This window comes from Trachymyrmex septentrionalis, unplaced genomic scaffold, assembly GCF_001594115.1.
Source record: "Trachymyrmex septentrionalis isolate Tsep2-gDNA-1 unplaced genomic scaffold, Tsep1.0 scaffold210, whole genome shotgun sequence".
Lineage (NCBI taxonomy): Eukaryota > Metazoa > Arthropoda > Insecta > Hymenoptera > Formicidae > Trachymyrmex > Trachymyrmex septentrionalis.
This window is the reverse complement of record NW_017305289.1, coordinates 117,928-133,735: the sequence shown is the minus strand read 5'-3', so window position 1 is coordinate 133,735 and position 15,808 is coordinate 117,928. Positions and strand designations below refer to the sequence as shown.

General features: G+C 30.8%; 4 protein-coding genes across 5 annotated transcripts in view; 2 read left to right on the top strand and 2 right to left on the bottom strand.

The window, feature by feature from the left end:
- The window catches only part of LOC108748107 (tctex1 domain-containing protein 1-like), a gene marked incomplete at its 5' end in the record, with an annotated part of 4,060 nt that extends 3,058 nt beyond the window's left edge, over positions 1-1,002 (bottom strand). The window contains 2 exons of the mRNA XM_018486114.1: positions 679-691; positions 769-1,002. Of these exons, the coding sequence (XP_018341616.1) occupies positions 679-691; positions 769-1,002 (247 nt within the window). The remainder of the gene's footprint in view (positions 1-678; positions 692-768) is intronic.
- LOC108748114 lies at positions 922-4,269 on the bottom strand. The gene is made up of 5 exons (XM_018486124.1): positions 3,951-4,269; positions 2,744-2,963; positions 2,520-2,610; positions 1,792-2,022; positions 922-1,230 (listed from the first exon to the last, which is right to left on the bottom strand). Exons 2-5 carry the CDS (start codon positions 2,956-2,958, stop codon positions 1,117-1,119), a joined length of 651 nt encoding a protein of 216 aa, XP_018341626.1. The 5' UTR covers positions 2,959-2,963; positions 3,951-4,269; the 3' UTR covers positions 922-1,116.
- A 1,369-nt stretch (positions 4,270-5,638) lies between these two features.
- LOC108748122 (GPI ethanolamine phosphate transferase 2) lies at positions 5,639-15,192 on the top strand. 2 transcript variants are annotated; one of them, XM_018486137.1, is made up of 13 exons: positions 5,639-5,894; positions 6,806-7,004; positions 7,083-7,292; positions 7,643-7,831; positions 7,999-8,350; positions 10,919-11,124; positions 11,659-11,877; positions 12,197-12,381; positions 12,772-12,956; positions 13,124-13,274; positions 13,387-13,687; positions 14,107-14,273; positions 14,362-15,192. In XM_018486137.1, the coding sequence occupies exons 1-13, from the start codon at positions 5,695-5,697 to the stop codon at positions 14,672-14,674; spliced, it is 2,877 nt and encodes a 958-aa protein (XP_018341639.1). In that variant the 5' UTR covers positions 5,639-5,694; the 3' UTR covers positions 14,675-15,192. The 2 variants fall into 2 exon arrangements, with proteins under 2 accessions (XP_018341639.1, XP_018341640.1); XM_018486138.1 differs by having other exon boundaries at positions 14,107-14,260; positions 14,362-14,503.
- LOC108748123 lies at positions 8,626-10,104 on the top strand. The gene has a single exon (XM_018486139.1). It carries the CDS (start codon positions 9,154-9,156, stop codon positions 10,006-10,008), a length of 855 nt encoding a protein of 284 aa, XP_018341641.1. The 5' UTR covers positions 8,626-9,153; the 3' UTR covers positions 10,009-10,104.
- Positions 15,193-15,808: the final 616 nt, after the last annotated feature.

Genomic DNA, 15,808 nt, shown 5'->3' with positions numbered 1-15,808 from the left:
ATATAAAATATATATGTAATATATATATATATATATATATGTATATATAAGCTTGCTTCAAAAAAGATTTGTGGACGCGATGTGAAAAGCTTCTCAGATTCTTTTGAAATCTCCAAAGATTTACAGATATTTCCAACGAACTCTGATAACGTTCCATCGTTTCGAGAGATCGATCCTCAAGGACGCAAACATGAAAATACATTCTAGAGGATCGTGTGAAGCGTTCCTTTTGATTTTACGCCACTTTTTGATCCGTTATCGCTTATAATAGTGCGGTGAAAATACGCTCTCTAAAATATACTGGTATTACATTTATCGATACGTCAATTCCATTCACAAATCCTAAAGTGGATACGACGAACCGGTCGTTATCTTCCAAATTTCAACGTGCAAGATCACAAGAGAAAGACACAGTTTCGAATAATTATTAAATTAAAATATCACTAGCTTTAGAAATAATACACGTATGTACATATATTCATTACTTATTCCTTCATTAATTATAATCTATAATCTTTGTAATCATCTTCCTTTCGCCTACATTACGTGAATACATATAAAATTACTTGCAATTGCAAGTATTTGTTAATTAAAATGTCGTTAATCTTCAAGTAAGTTTTGAAAACTTATTAGATTGAAGTATCTAAAATTTCCGCTAAATAAATTGGAAACGTTTACGCAGAACGCAGTTCTGCAATTTAACAATTGTGCGTAAATGATTACATAAGCTCTTAAAAAACTTAAAAGTAAATAATTTTAATGTCATACTTCTGCCTCGATCCGAAGAGATTTGTATTCAACAATTCTTTCGCGTTTTTGCAGAACCGGCGATGGATGCATCTTCGTGAGGTAGGCGTCTAAAACTTTTCGCACTGTTGGCCTTTTGATGAGAGTTTTCGGTAAGAGCAGCTGCTGGATCGTCCTCGAGGACGTCGAGCGCGTAAAGCGCGAACCTTCATTATGACGTACTGCTTTCTTTTTAAACGACACAGTCAACACAATTAAATATCATTCTATCATGGTCATTCATTGAATGCCAAGGAGGATAAAACGATGCTTGTGTCAAGTGTGTTGTCTAAAAGGAAAGCAACCTATGTAAAGCAAAGCGCTGAAGCTCTAAGATAGCATCTCCACTTCCGCTTGAATGTTCTGGCGTGCCTGCTCCTCCAGCTTGTCACGAAACTCCACGGTGGCGAAGATGTTCGGGATCTGCAAGAAGTTCTGCAACACCTGAAAGACGCAAAAACGTGAAAGAATGACACGAATGTAATCACTCTGTTTTACTTATCTTATTTGCATTAAATTCTTTTCTATACCTTTATAATATTATATATCTATGTATAGAAAAAGAGAAAAAATAGCATATTATAATTCTATCCTCGATTAACATACTCACTTCTCTTCAAAAACTAAGAAACTTCTTTTAGATAATATCTGCCAGATAATTTTGAATAATACTTGAGCCTTTTTTTGCGGAATCCAACGGAATAAGCTTTAATAATTAATCTCGGGATACAGTAATTATTTATTTGTTGTATTACAATTTATTATATTAATTGTTTAATTAATACAATAGTTATAGTAATTATTAAAGCTTGTTTTATTGAATTATTAACATTTTGTAAAAGAAGATTAAAGTATTCTAATCATTATTATAATAATTGAATTATAATTGTTATTATAATAATAATTATTATTATTATACTAGGACAATTTTTGTATATTTTTTTAAGTTCATCGAGAGATTATATTTCTGTCGTTCATATTTTAGAGTTGAACGGGGTGACTCACCTTTAGCCGTAGCGCCGTGTACATGGGTTCGCTGAGGAAAGAGTATTCCCCGCGTATTCGCTCTCTGTACTCGGCGTAACTTTCTGGAGAGGAACCGAGTACTGCCATATCCAGGTCCAGGAAGTAGTGTGCATCTTCGCTGCCGAAGGCACCGCCTACCTTGTGCGCTTCGGTGCTGTGAGTCGCCGCTACTTTGAGCAGAGCACAAGTCTCTTCCCTGAGCTCCGCGTCCTGAAAGATCAAATTAGCCAGATCACTTTTGTGAATGTAATCAACGGACTTTGGGTATTCATATTTTTTATCTCATTTTTTTATTTGCATTTTATTCTCTTTTTCAGATGTGTGCATGTTGACACTCTTCTTTTGTATAATTCACGAAATAATCGATACTATAATTTCATGATAGGTTCATTTTTTTGTCTTATCTCTATTCGACTCCACTAACAAAATTTTACGAAAACTGTGATTAAAATTTTTTTGTTCCAGTTTTTAATATTTTAACTCTTTCTTTTGTGCATAATTTATATTAAATTTTTGTTCATAATGAAGTCTTTATTTTCTTTTACATCATTTTTATTCGGGTCTAAAATATTAACAATTAAATCTTGAAACGATTATAATTAAAATTCTTTCTATTTTTATTCTATATTTTTTCAATATTTTATGATGATGATTATGCTTAAAACTTGTAAAAAATTAACCAATAAAAATTCAGACTGTTTACTCACCGACGGAACTTCGGCCTCATCAGCAAAAGCATTGAAGTGCTCGAGATTTTTATCTTCGCTAAAAACCAAAGCTTTAGGATCATACTCGAAGCTGCAACAGGAGATTGAAGTCAGTTGCTGTCGATGAAAGAGCGACAATATAATAATTCAATTAAATAATAAAATACTGAATACGATAAGTAACATCATCGTGCTGCTAAAATTCTTTTTATTGTTGCACTCACTTTTGAAAGAATATGGCGAGCAAAACAGCTCGCGGATTTTTGAGATTGCTTTTGATTTCGTAGTAGTGATTCAGCTTCTCCCTGAGCGAGTCCAAATTGTGGTACGTGCGTTTTTCCTCCGAGTAGACTTCCTGCAGGCGCGTGAACCAGGAGTCGCAGACCGCTGCGTCCAGGCCCTCCGTAGCTTCCTTCCAGCTGTCCTCCAGCGATGCCATTGCCGCTGAAATTATTCGCGAATGTTATACAAGCATGTAAAAAAGTGTGCGAAAGAAAGAAATGTAAATTGCCGTAAATAATTTTTTAATTAGCAGCTGACATGTTTACCATATGGACTGACACATCGTTTCAATAAGGATTGCAATTTCAGCATGAAGAATTTCAATTAAAACTCATACGATTTACACTTTTCTGGAAATAATTAAATAGTTAATGATTTAATGTTTGAGGAAAATTTAAAAGAATATTAATTGTGTTCCCAAGAAAGGGAATTTATAGTTAAATATTTACGTCAAGACGTTGGTTAATGGGTTAAATTAATTAAAATTAATTAATTACCGCTTGAATTTCCCTCACAAAAATTTAATACTAAGAGGTAATAATTAATTATTAAGCCCTAAATTATAGTACTTTTAATACTCAAAATAAGTAATTAATCACTATCTTTTAATATTAAATTAACTAGTGTTAAATTGGAATTTTATAAATGTTGAGAATTGAAAAGAATACGATTTTATGATAATTTTTGTTTCTGTTTAACAATTTAATGAAGAATTATAATTTCAAGGATTGAATATAGAAAGGAGAAAAAGGACCCTTAGAAATCTAATTTAGTACTGAAAATTACTTATTTTAAGTACTAAAAGTTCTGAGTGATTAATTACATGTTTCGAGTATTAAAAGCACTGAAGGCACACTTCCTTTTAATATTTAAAACAAGTAATTAATTATCACCTTTCAGTATTAAATTTCTGTAAAGAAACTGAAAGACGCTCAGACATTTACATCTATTTACAGATGTGCAGAAGTCAATGCCAAAGAATAACGCAGAAAAGAAACAATCAAATTCGTGCAATGTCTGAAATGAAGTTCATGGACCCAATTAAGGTGAACGAGGAACCCTAGAACACCCTTGGAAACGTTCGATCAGCCACGACATGTCGAGGAGACTGCCAGAAGGAAGAGATCATGAACGCGAGTTCGCACTCACTTAATTTCCGACGGACGAGGAGCCGCGGGCACACACGGTGTTTCGGGACAGCGGGGAAATTACCGGGGCATGATCCACGCGCGAACGCCTCGCGAATGAGCCCCGCTAAACCAGCGGAGCGCTACGTAGCGCCGCGTAGACCGACATACACAACAGTCCACCTCCACTTATTGATCGGTGGTGACTCGTTTCCGAGCTTGTGGCCGCGACAGTTCTCGTCGCACGTATAGAAATCACGCCTCCCTCACGTGCGATTTCCGAGGGAAAATCTTCTTAGTGTATAGGTACGATATTCACGATCCGTTTTTATTTTAAGACTGTCTAAGTTATTAATACAGCCCTCTGATTGACTTATACATCTTAAGACAGTCCCAAATATGATAATCTACTAAATATCCGGCTACTAATAACGGCTACATGATTTGTTTTTTTACTGCTGTACTGGTTTGCATTATTTTCCTTCTCGCTTTCACAACATTTTAAATATATATAGTAAGATCTGTTTTTTTATACCATTTATAATGTCAAATTATATCCAATTTGAATTATTTTTAATCATAATTCCTATCGATCGTCATTGTTTTTATTTATTATGTTGTTAATTTAACTAAAACAATGGAGGTAAATAATTGAATTTAAGAAATGTTAATTATTAATTTGATTTAAGTAATTTGACGCAAATTTAATTTATTATTTACTGCAATTGTACGTTAATACGAACACTTTATTTTAAAATTAAGTATTTTAAAATTAATGTAAAAAGATTGATTAGATATGATTGTTGTTTTCAACCATACGTTTTTATTAAAATAATAATACAGTTAATACTTAATACAATAATACTTTTGAAATTTAAAGTGAATAAATACACTCACCTACATGTATAATATTTGATGAAAGCGAAAAAGAAAAATCTAATAGTTTATAAGATAAGAATAAAAAAACCTATTAATTAATTTAAGTACAAAAATTGTACACTAATTACAAAAAAATTAATGTCTCTTATCTTTGGTTTGCGCAAATCAATTTCTTTTAATTGATTTTATAACAGCGCGAGAAATGCAGTTTTAATATTGTTATGTAATTATTAAATCTATATGCGGCTAAATATTAAATCTATATATTATAAAATCAGAAGTACAGAATATCTTGGCGCTTAATAAGATTTTTTGAATTTATTTGCATTTTCCAGTTCATTAAACTGCGCTCAAATGTAGCCAATCTCAAATAAACGCACTTTTAAACTGAAACTAGAATAATAATATTATAAATAATTTGATAATCAATTTAATACGTATAATAAAAATGCCGATAAGCACTTTTAAATTATATTGCCAACAATTTTTTAATTTTATTATTTACTTAACTGTTTATTTAAGTTAATTCTTTTGTTGATTGTATTTATATTTTATTTATTGTCACATTCGTTTTACATATACACATACTAGTGAGTTTTTTCTTAAATTACTTATATAAAAAATATAATGTAAAAAGATTTATTAGTATTATAATGTAGTGCTGACAATTTTTTAATTAAATCAATTTAAAGAAAATTCTGTTATACAAAATTGATATGCAAAATTTGCTAATTTACTTGATATTATTCCAGGCATATACAATGACAGAAGTTTTTTAAATCCTTCGCGGAGGAACTAGTCGATAGATCGAATATTGCGAGAGTCGAATTTCGATATACGTCTTCGTATCATTCGATGTGGTTCGATATCCGGCACTTGTCAAAGTTATGGAACGGTGTGCACTTCGCGAAAGAGATTATTATGACTTTCGAAAACTATCCAAAGATAATTTGTTGTTGTTCTATATATTGCTGATCGCACTGATCTTTATTACTTTGTTCCTATACGGCTTTTTGTTCAATTCTTCTCATTATGACGATAAGCTCGCCTCGAACTCGAATATACCCGAATACATCGGTAACTTGAGGTAAGTTAACCAAATTAAGACTTGTGCAGGGAAAAAAAGAAAAAGATTAGATTTTATCTTTAAGAATAAGATTAATTTTATCAGGGGAATAAGAAATGTGATACAATCAGTAACGAGAAAATAATAATAAGTAGAAGAAGAAACTGTTATATGAGATAAATACCTTTGACTTAGTAAAGGTCGAAGGTATTTATGTTATTTTCATCTTATTTTTGATAGAAATTTTTTTCAGAATCCTTTATATAATTTTTTAGCATTTTTACGTAAATTTCAGAATTTTTGAACAATTTTCTAATTTTTTAGAAAATTTCAGAGATATATTTTATATGAATTGGAACATTCTTCAAAAGTACTAGGGAAAAAATCTATATATTTTCTCTAGAATTCTTTATATATGTGAATTCTGAAATATTCTAAGATTTCTCATTTTATAATTTCTGAATATATGAATCATGAATAAATGTAAGATATTTTATGAAAGAAGAAATTAGAATATTTCAGAATTTACATATACAAAAAATTCTAAGAAAAAAATATAGATTTTCTCGGTATTTGTGAAATGTTTGAATTTGTATAAAAATTCTGAGAAAAATTTTTATCAGGGTTGAAGAGAACTTTCAAAATGTAAAAAATAAATAGATACATAATTAATAATTACATTAATAAATAATAAATATAATTTACTTAACTTCTCAACATATTAATATCAATACTTCTAACACTGCAAAATATTACCGATAATCTACAGAATTATATAATTTTGGTTTAATTAATACATTAAGGAAATTGAAACTATATTCAAGTTTGACACAGTCTTATTTAATAGTTAAATAATTGTTAATACATTTATATATCTTGAATACGTTAATACTTCAATTCAAAATATTTTTTGTTATGTATGTTGTTTTCAGAATAAAGACAGATCTGTTATATAAACCATTGATAAAAAGATTAATATTTATGGTGATCGACGGGCTAAGGTGGGACTTTATTGCGGGTCCAATAGGAAAAATCGCCATGCCGTTGACGAGTGATATACTGACAAATGATCACGGATGCTTGATACAAGCTAAATTACAGGCACCAACAGTGACGATGCCTAGAATAAAAGTGAAGCAATTTTGTTAATAATTTATTTGAAAATATTCTGCGCTGCGAAGTCAGTTTGTAAGAATTTTTATTTATTAGGCCATGATGACTGGTACAGTGCCAAACTTCGTAGATGTAATACTGAACTTTGGGAGTAAACCTCTGCACAAGGACAATTTGTTGTCTCAAGCGAAGGCACATGGGTATAAATTAATATTTTATGGAGACGAAACTTGGCTCTCTCTATTTCCCAATATATTTGATCGTCATGATGGTACTACTTCGTTTTTTGTTACAGATTTTACAGAGGTAATTAATGTATTATACAAAGTGGTCACGTAAATGGAAAAAGTATAAAATACTTTTATGTGTAGAATAATTAGAGGAATTATATTATATTTAAAAAATGATATAATTTAAACAAAGTGTCTGTTATATATTTTTAGTGCCTCCATCTAGAAAAAAAAAGAACGTGATCAAAATACGTCCCCCTTGAAACCATTCCATTTTTACCTGAAACATTGTATCATCAAAAATAAAATTAAATATTTAAGATTTTCAGTATAAATGGAACACATAATAAGTTATGTGATAAGCTGTTGTCTTATTCATAACAAGATTATTCTTTGGAGACTGACTATTTGTTCAATTTTAAACAGGTAGATAATAATGTGACTCGACATATACAAGACGAGTTGAGTAATGATGATTGGGATGTGATGATTCTTCATTACCTTGGACTAGATCACATTGGTCACGTCGAAGGTCCGTTTGGTCCGTCAATTAAACCTAAATTACAAGAAATGGATAAGATTGTCGCTCAAATAGCCCAAAAAGTTCAGGATTGGGTTAGTGTTTGAAAAATTATCTTAATCTTTGTTTTGTAATCTTTTTCTTTTTATCTGAATAGTATGTAAAAATAGTTTATACATATTATTTAGAAGAAATTTAATATTGCATTATTTTATTTATAGCATAATACAATTCTATCACTTATTTATTTGCTTATTTTTAGAACGGTGATGGAAAACCCACACTTTTCGTCGTCTGCGGCGATCATGGGATAAAAGACTCTGGCGGCCACGGCGGCTCGACGCCGGAAGAAACAACAGTGCCGATTATTACAGTAGGAGGAACTATCTGTGTATATGAAGACACTGAATTAAGAATTCCGATTGAGGTCCAGCAACTCGATATTGCGGTGACATTATCAGCCGCCCTCGGACTACCCATTCCTTCTACTAGTCTTGGCTCCATATTTCTGGACTATATCTACAATCTTCAAGACGATAAGCGGCTCTTCCTCCTCAATTATAACTTAAGACAGTTGTTTGATCATTTTCAGAAATTTACCAACGAAACTGAGTGTAAGCATTTAACTCTTAAGAATTATTCATAAAACATTAAGTATATTTAGATATTTAGATAGCGAGAAGATAATAAATTCAGAATTATAGAAATTTAGAAGCCAAGGAAAAAGAAATAAATTTAATGATACGAAAAATCAAATTTGAGTTTTTAAGATTCAAAAACTTACAATTCATAAATATATCTAGAAGCGTGTGAGGGAATCTTCAAAAAGTCTCCGAAATTATTTTATTTATTTTATGCAGGTATATTAAAACATAAAATTGATCAGCAATAAAGGACCTCATAGCTAAATAATAAGGATGCAAAACAAAACAACTTATTTTCAAAGAAACTTATTTTCTTTCTTGTATCTTTAAGAGTACATATCAACAAAAGTATTTTTCGAAGGATCTAAGCTGGATGAGATCTACATCTTTATTACTTCTTTCTTTGCACACACATTTTATTGTAATAACTGATATCACCTCGTGGATTGAGCTATCTATCGAGCGCGTCTCCGGGTGGCGGATAGGAGGATGACCAGATGACGTAGAGTCTGGTTAGTGGCAGTTATAGCTGATGAGGTAAAAACTGTCGCCGCGGACCAGCTTTCCAAGCCAAGTTGTGAGCTATCGTGATGAGAGCTGCGTGGTACTGGGGGAGCAGTGCCGTTAACGATGCCTCCGGGGAACCGGGCGCCACCCCGGCAGTACACAGCTTTACCCATGCATGCGGGGCTCTGTGTGGGCGGACCGTATATATTCCCTAGCTACTCGTGGGATTCAAATTGGAGAAACCTAATTTTAATCAAAAAATTAATATGAAAACGGAGATAGAAGACCCGCAGAATTCACGCACACCAGTCACTCAATTTTCTGCCTACAGTAATACTGTATTCACTACAAATCAACCGAATGCTGTGGTGCTAAGAAGCAACACTTCATCCCGTTCACGAAAAAAACGAAAAAAACAGAATTACTATCTACGTAACTTTGCCTTTAATTTTTCAACGTCCTCGACGGTGCCACAGGCAATGGCGAGCACATCCACCAGCGTCAAACATCCGCAAAGTTCCATCGACAGCTCTATGTCGAATAGCGAGATTACTAAAAAGCAAAAAACATTTGACAAGAGGATCGAAGTGATTAATCATCACTTAATCAGAGCAATAGTGTCGACGAACAATATGCCTTTGGGTCTAGAACACTTAACACTGTTCCGAGGTGCTATGTCGAAAGAAATCGACAAGATTGTCGATGGATTTATTCCCAAATTTCATGATTCATATATCAAATTTGGCGCTATAGTAATCAAATGTGTCGATCAGTCATCGCTTTACTGGCTTTCGACGCAGATCGACAACATTTCGCCGTGGCCGGAGGCCAACCTCAAGATGATCATTTACAATGAGCTGCAGAAGTATTTTCGTGCTTGCGTATGGATTCCGAATCCGCTCGAGTCCTCCGAGACCGTGCTGAAGCGATTGAATCGACAAAATCCGGATCTTAATACGGCAAACTGGCAAATATTCGCCGAGAACTTGGGAGTTTTCGAAGATGGAAGAAGTGTGTTTCTTGGAGTGCCTGAATCGGATTTCAAGAAACTTGAGGCATCTAACTTTATGGCTTACCTAGGTCTTGGGCAGATCAACTTTGCTTTTAACAACATCAATTAGGAGAGCTCAGCTCGCGACTAGTTCGTAATGTCCAGCTATTTTTTTTAGCTCAACTGAGATAGGTTTTATTCTTTGCTGTACATAAAAGACTACAATCTAAAAAATATTCTTTATATATTCTTCCGTGATATAATAAAAGAAAACAAGTATTTCTTTTGTAAATTAATTTTTTCAATTTTGTATAAAGACAAATAAATGTCAGGACATTTTTGTCCTTATGTATTAAAAATAATTTGACATACGTAAATTAATTTCTATTTTCGTTTTGTGTTTTGTTAATTTTCGTTCTGTATTTCGTTTATTTTCGTTTTGTGTTTTATTTCTTCAGAAAGACAAACTCCAGAATCTATATAATAATAAAAGAAAAAACTTAAACTGTGAGATGTCCATGAAGGCACTAGCTTCTTCGAGGTTTTAATTACTATTAATAAGAGGATGATATGTGTTACATTTGAAACAATTCATCTGAAACTATTCAATCTTTTTTATTAAAAAAAAAAAAGGTTTAGGAATACTAGAATTTTCTTTTGGGCTTCATTTCTCGCGTCGAGATTCTTGCATGAAGTCTTAAAAAGAAATGTTGACTAAAAATCTGCAAGCTGATATGAAATGGTTAATAAGTTTCTTTAAAGAATTAAACAGATATTCTGTTAAATGACTACATTTTCTTTTTATTAGTGCACAATAACAGAAAATTTTTATATCTTACTGAAACTTTTAAAGTGATAATGAATTAAAACAAACTACTACTTATACATTATTTCAATACTATTATCTTTATTGATACGTCGGGGTGTGTTTTATTTATATTTTCTTCTATAAGTAGCACCTTTTATCGTTTCTTGAGATATCTTCACAGTATTCCAAAATTTCGAATTAGCGATCATAAGGCAGATTAAATATTTTTTAGATATATACCAGAAATATTTGAACATCACGGATCTGCATCTTGATTGGTTGAACTCAAATGAGACACAGCGTGATCGATACGACATTGAGAATATTGCCTTGTCTTATCACGCGATTCTTGATGCGATGAAGGAAGAGCTTGTAACTAGTCATTTAGTCATATATGACTTTAGTCTGATAGTTGTTGTCTTGTTCGTCATGTTGCAAGTAAGCAAAATAGATAATTTAGAAAGATCCAATTATTATTTAAGAAATTATATTTAAAGAGGATTTAAATCAAAGTTCTGGTATAAAAAAAAGCCCTTATAATATCTTATAATATTAAATATAATTTTTTATATATAAAATTTATGAAGATTTGTAAAAAAAAAAAATTAATTTTTAATTTTATAAGTTTTTTTCAAATTCGAAGATTATAAAATGAGAAATCTTAGAATATTACACAGAATTCATACATATAAGTAATTTTCAGATCTAGATTTTTTTCAACACTTAAAAGTATTGTAATTCATATAAAAATTAAACAAATTGTTTTAAGTCAAAAGTATATAAAAGCTTTGAAAAATTCTAATTGTAAAGAATAAGAAAGAACAAGAATAAGAAAGATTATCTCTTTTCAGGTGAAAAGAAATCAAAGAGATAATCTTATTAAATATAAATTTTGAGATATGTAACATACTGTAATTAATATCCTTTACTTTAATTTAAGGAATTTGAAGATAATTTTACATCTTTTTTCAGATGGTTTTCATCGCATTTTATGTGGAAACTACAGTTTGGACTACGCGTAAATATACAGTATTTTTTTTTTTGGTGGGATTTTCCCTGTGCTTAGGATTGTATCTTTACACTTTTGGAAACATAACTTCTCTCTGTCCGAGTATCAAAGCTCTGTTGTTCCTACTAATCATCGGCGTTTCATATATTAATTATAATCTGAATTTAAATTACAAGAGAAATGTGAGAACCAATATTTATTTAATTTTCAGTATTAGATAATAAAAAATATTAATTTAAATATTGAAAGTATTTGTTAAGCACTAAATAATTAGAGATATAGATTTATTTAATTTATATAAATTGAACAAAAATACTTTAGTAATAAATATTTTACTACAAATATACCCTAAATTATTTTTATAATATAATAATTGTTATTACAGAAAATTATTGTTTCCTATAGATAAAATTCCTCTATATTTTAGTAATTTTTGAACTCGCATTTTTTTTCGAAGTATATCTCCATTGTGATTTTTTAAATTTTCAATTTTTAATATAGGTTACGCTGGAAATATCGATATACAGAGTGTTAGAAATTATCACGATGATGCATATAATAAGCTTCTGCGGTAGCAGTTACATCGAGGAAGAACATCAGACATGGTACTTTTTCTGGTCTACTTTAATTGCATACTTTGCCTATAAATATTTTACGAAACTATTCGAATTGATGCACTATCGAAAGTGAGTAGAATTTTTTCCCTTCTAATATAATGATAGATTAAATCTGACATTGAAAATATTATTTGTTCACGAAAAAATCAGCATATAATTTCTATAAATTTTTCAGAGATTGCATTATATATATTTTACCATACATTTCACGTATGAGTCAAACAGAAATTAATACATTAATTACATGTACTTTTTTAAATATTAAATTTCGAGAGATCACATTGCGTTTCTATTATCTATTAATTTTAGATTTAAATACAAAAAATGTAATCATTCGCTTATCAATTTATTATTACATAAATTTATAAAAAATAGAATAATAAAATTCAAGTCAGATTTGAATTATCTGTAGCGACACAGCTGAATTTCTTCGCCATCTAATAGTATGGTATATAACAGCAATATAGTAGGATCAATCGAATATTATGTAGAACACTGCGTTATGCTGTTATTGCTATTTTGGGGACATATATTTCTGCGAAAGCTAAACAGCACAGGCAACAAGTGGGCCCACCTGCCTGACATAGCTCAGTGGTTGAAGGAGGACGATAGTAAAATCAACATGACACTCCTACTTTTAACTGGTAAAATGTCTAAATACTAATAAAAGTTTAATCTTTTTCTCAACATAAATATTGAAGTACAGATAGACTTTTTTAATTATAAGCGACTGGGAAATGAGTTGTTTCTTTGTTATGGACAGATATCTTTTACAAAATTTGGCTTAATAGTTTGTGATATTCATTTTCAGCATTTGCTCTTCTAATCTGGATTGCTTATAAATTTGAAGAAGAAGAATACAAGCAGCAGTCGTTGTTTCAGAATATAGCTATCACGGTATGTATATATCTTCGCCATATGTCCAATGGTGCCGTCGTGAAAATTCCATTGTATTCCTCAAGGTAAATTGTACTATATTTATATTACACGTAAATATCAATTTATTAATCGTTTATTAAAGCGACTATACGAATGAATCACACATTTAAGAAGCAAATTTTTGCGTTGTTGCAGTGGAATATATGAGGTACAAATATTTTGGGTGATAATAGTAATATCTCTGATAAACTATGGATACCGAGTGATAAGGAAAATTAAGCATGATACGTATAATTTTATGGGTATAATGGTGTTCTTTATCATAAATATGTGGGTGAGAATCTCAGCGATGTTGCACCAACCGTACAATGTGATCCTGTTACCGATGCAGATCATTGTAAGCTCAATAATTAACACTGTATTGAAAGAAAACGATTCGCTCGATCATGGAGTTTTCTTACATTATTGGTTGGGCAATGTATTTTATTTCTATCAGGTAAATATTTGAAGTCTTTGATTTTTATTAATGCACATGAATAGAATAGAGAAATCTCGAGGAAAATATCTTTGATCAAATCTTTTCTTTCTTTTGGATAATTCTTAGTGAAGCTTGTGTATGTGTGAAAGCATTGTTTTTTTGTAATATTATATTATTTAAATTTATCGGAATTGTTTTTCTATTAGTTAAATTTCTATAAAAAATTTCGTTGGAGATTCAAACATTCTGAAGTTAATATACTTTATATTTAAATATGCTTATAATATAAAAAAATAAAGATTTATCAAATTTTAAATTCTTATAAAGTTTTCTTGGCGACAAACAATACAAAATCTTTTTTATTATAATTAGTTCAATAATTCATTGAGATTGTCAAAGACTGATTACTTATCTCGTACTGTGCATTGATATTTTAGGGAAACTCCAATAGCCTTGGGAGTGTGAACATCGCGGCAGGATATGTCGGTCTACAATCTTACATGCCTTTTATTACCGCTGTGTATTTAATCATTAATACTTATTCCGCGCCTGTCCTGGCTTACTTCCTGCTTATTTACCATTGGGAAATGAGTGAGATATGTCTGCAAGTATTCCGTGAATTCTACAATTATTGCGATTGATTAAATTGGTATACTCGTCATTAATGAGAAAATCGATTTATATTTTTACAGTTCCACAATCCTTAAGAAGATTGTACATACAAACAAGTGTTACATCGCGTGGAGGCTCCTGACAACAACTGTCTACATGTACTTTATCATCTTCCAGCTTAACCATTTGTTTGTGTTGTCGGTGTACTTACCGAAATTGTTATATGAGGTGACATATACCATGACGATGTGTTGCAGCGCATTATTAACGGTGATTGTAATTGCGGTGCAACATGCATTGATTCGTTTTGACGATGTGCACAGATGTAATATTTGCGGGACTGGTCTAAAAAACGGACATGCGTTTGTACAATATCCGGATAATCAAGCGTGATTTAATATATTAGACAAACTAATATACTGCATGAATTGTTGTGAAGTTGCGGCAATTACTGACATAGGTATCTTATGTGCAAACTAAGTTAGCAACATAAGGGGAAAATAGACATCACCAGGTCATAAAATTTCAAAAGCAAACGTTGAGAATTAATAATACGTCATGTTGGTGGCAAAATAACGGCACGCGATGAGCTCGCATTTCATATATAGTATCGTGTTGGCAAACATAATGGCAAATTGATGGCACATATATTTTATATGCCATATTAAGATGCTATTAACTTGCTATTATCAAATTTAGAATTTACATGAGGGCAACATAATGAGAAAGTATTTTGTCCTAGAAAGTAGTTTGTCAACATATATTGCAGTAACATGACGGCATCTTGAATTCATTTGGCTATCAGGGTAGTAGAAACCAGTGCAAGAAACATACATGCGTTTGTATAAATGAACAAAATTTATATAAATGTTGACGTTTCAGAAAATTAGATTTAATTTAAATCGATTTTTATAAGTTTAATTAGAATCTAATTAATGTAATTAAGTTAGTAATTAATAACGTTTATACACTACTCCGATGAAAAAAAAGACTGATAGAGGTCATTCCAGTGGTAAGAAAAATCGATCAAAAAAAATCGTAAACTTTGTGCAGCATTAATTGTACTAAGTACAACTAATAGATAGAGTACTCATAAAATGAATTTGTCATAGGAGTATTGCTTAATTTTATTTTCGTCTTTAAAAAAACATCTTTTTTATTGCGTAAAACTAAACCTAGAATGCAGTATTAACAGCGTTGAAATGATACGCCATAGTAACGGAAGTTTATTAGTAAAATAAATTTGCTAATGTGGAATATTGTTTAACAAAGACTATAATCAAACCTTCAACTTGTGTATAACACAAAGAATCGGATTCATTTGCTTCAATCATCACGTAATAAAAGGTAAGAAAAAATGGATTTCTAATGTAAGATTTAAACAAGAAGTGCTTATTTGAAAATTTGTAATTTGCTATATTAAGAAAACATTCATAAACATCATATTTTCCGAAAATATAAAAAAAAGTGAATTTTTTTTACTAAATTTGTGTACGCTTATTAGAGCTAACAACAATCTTTAATAAT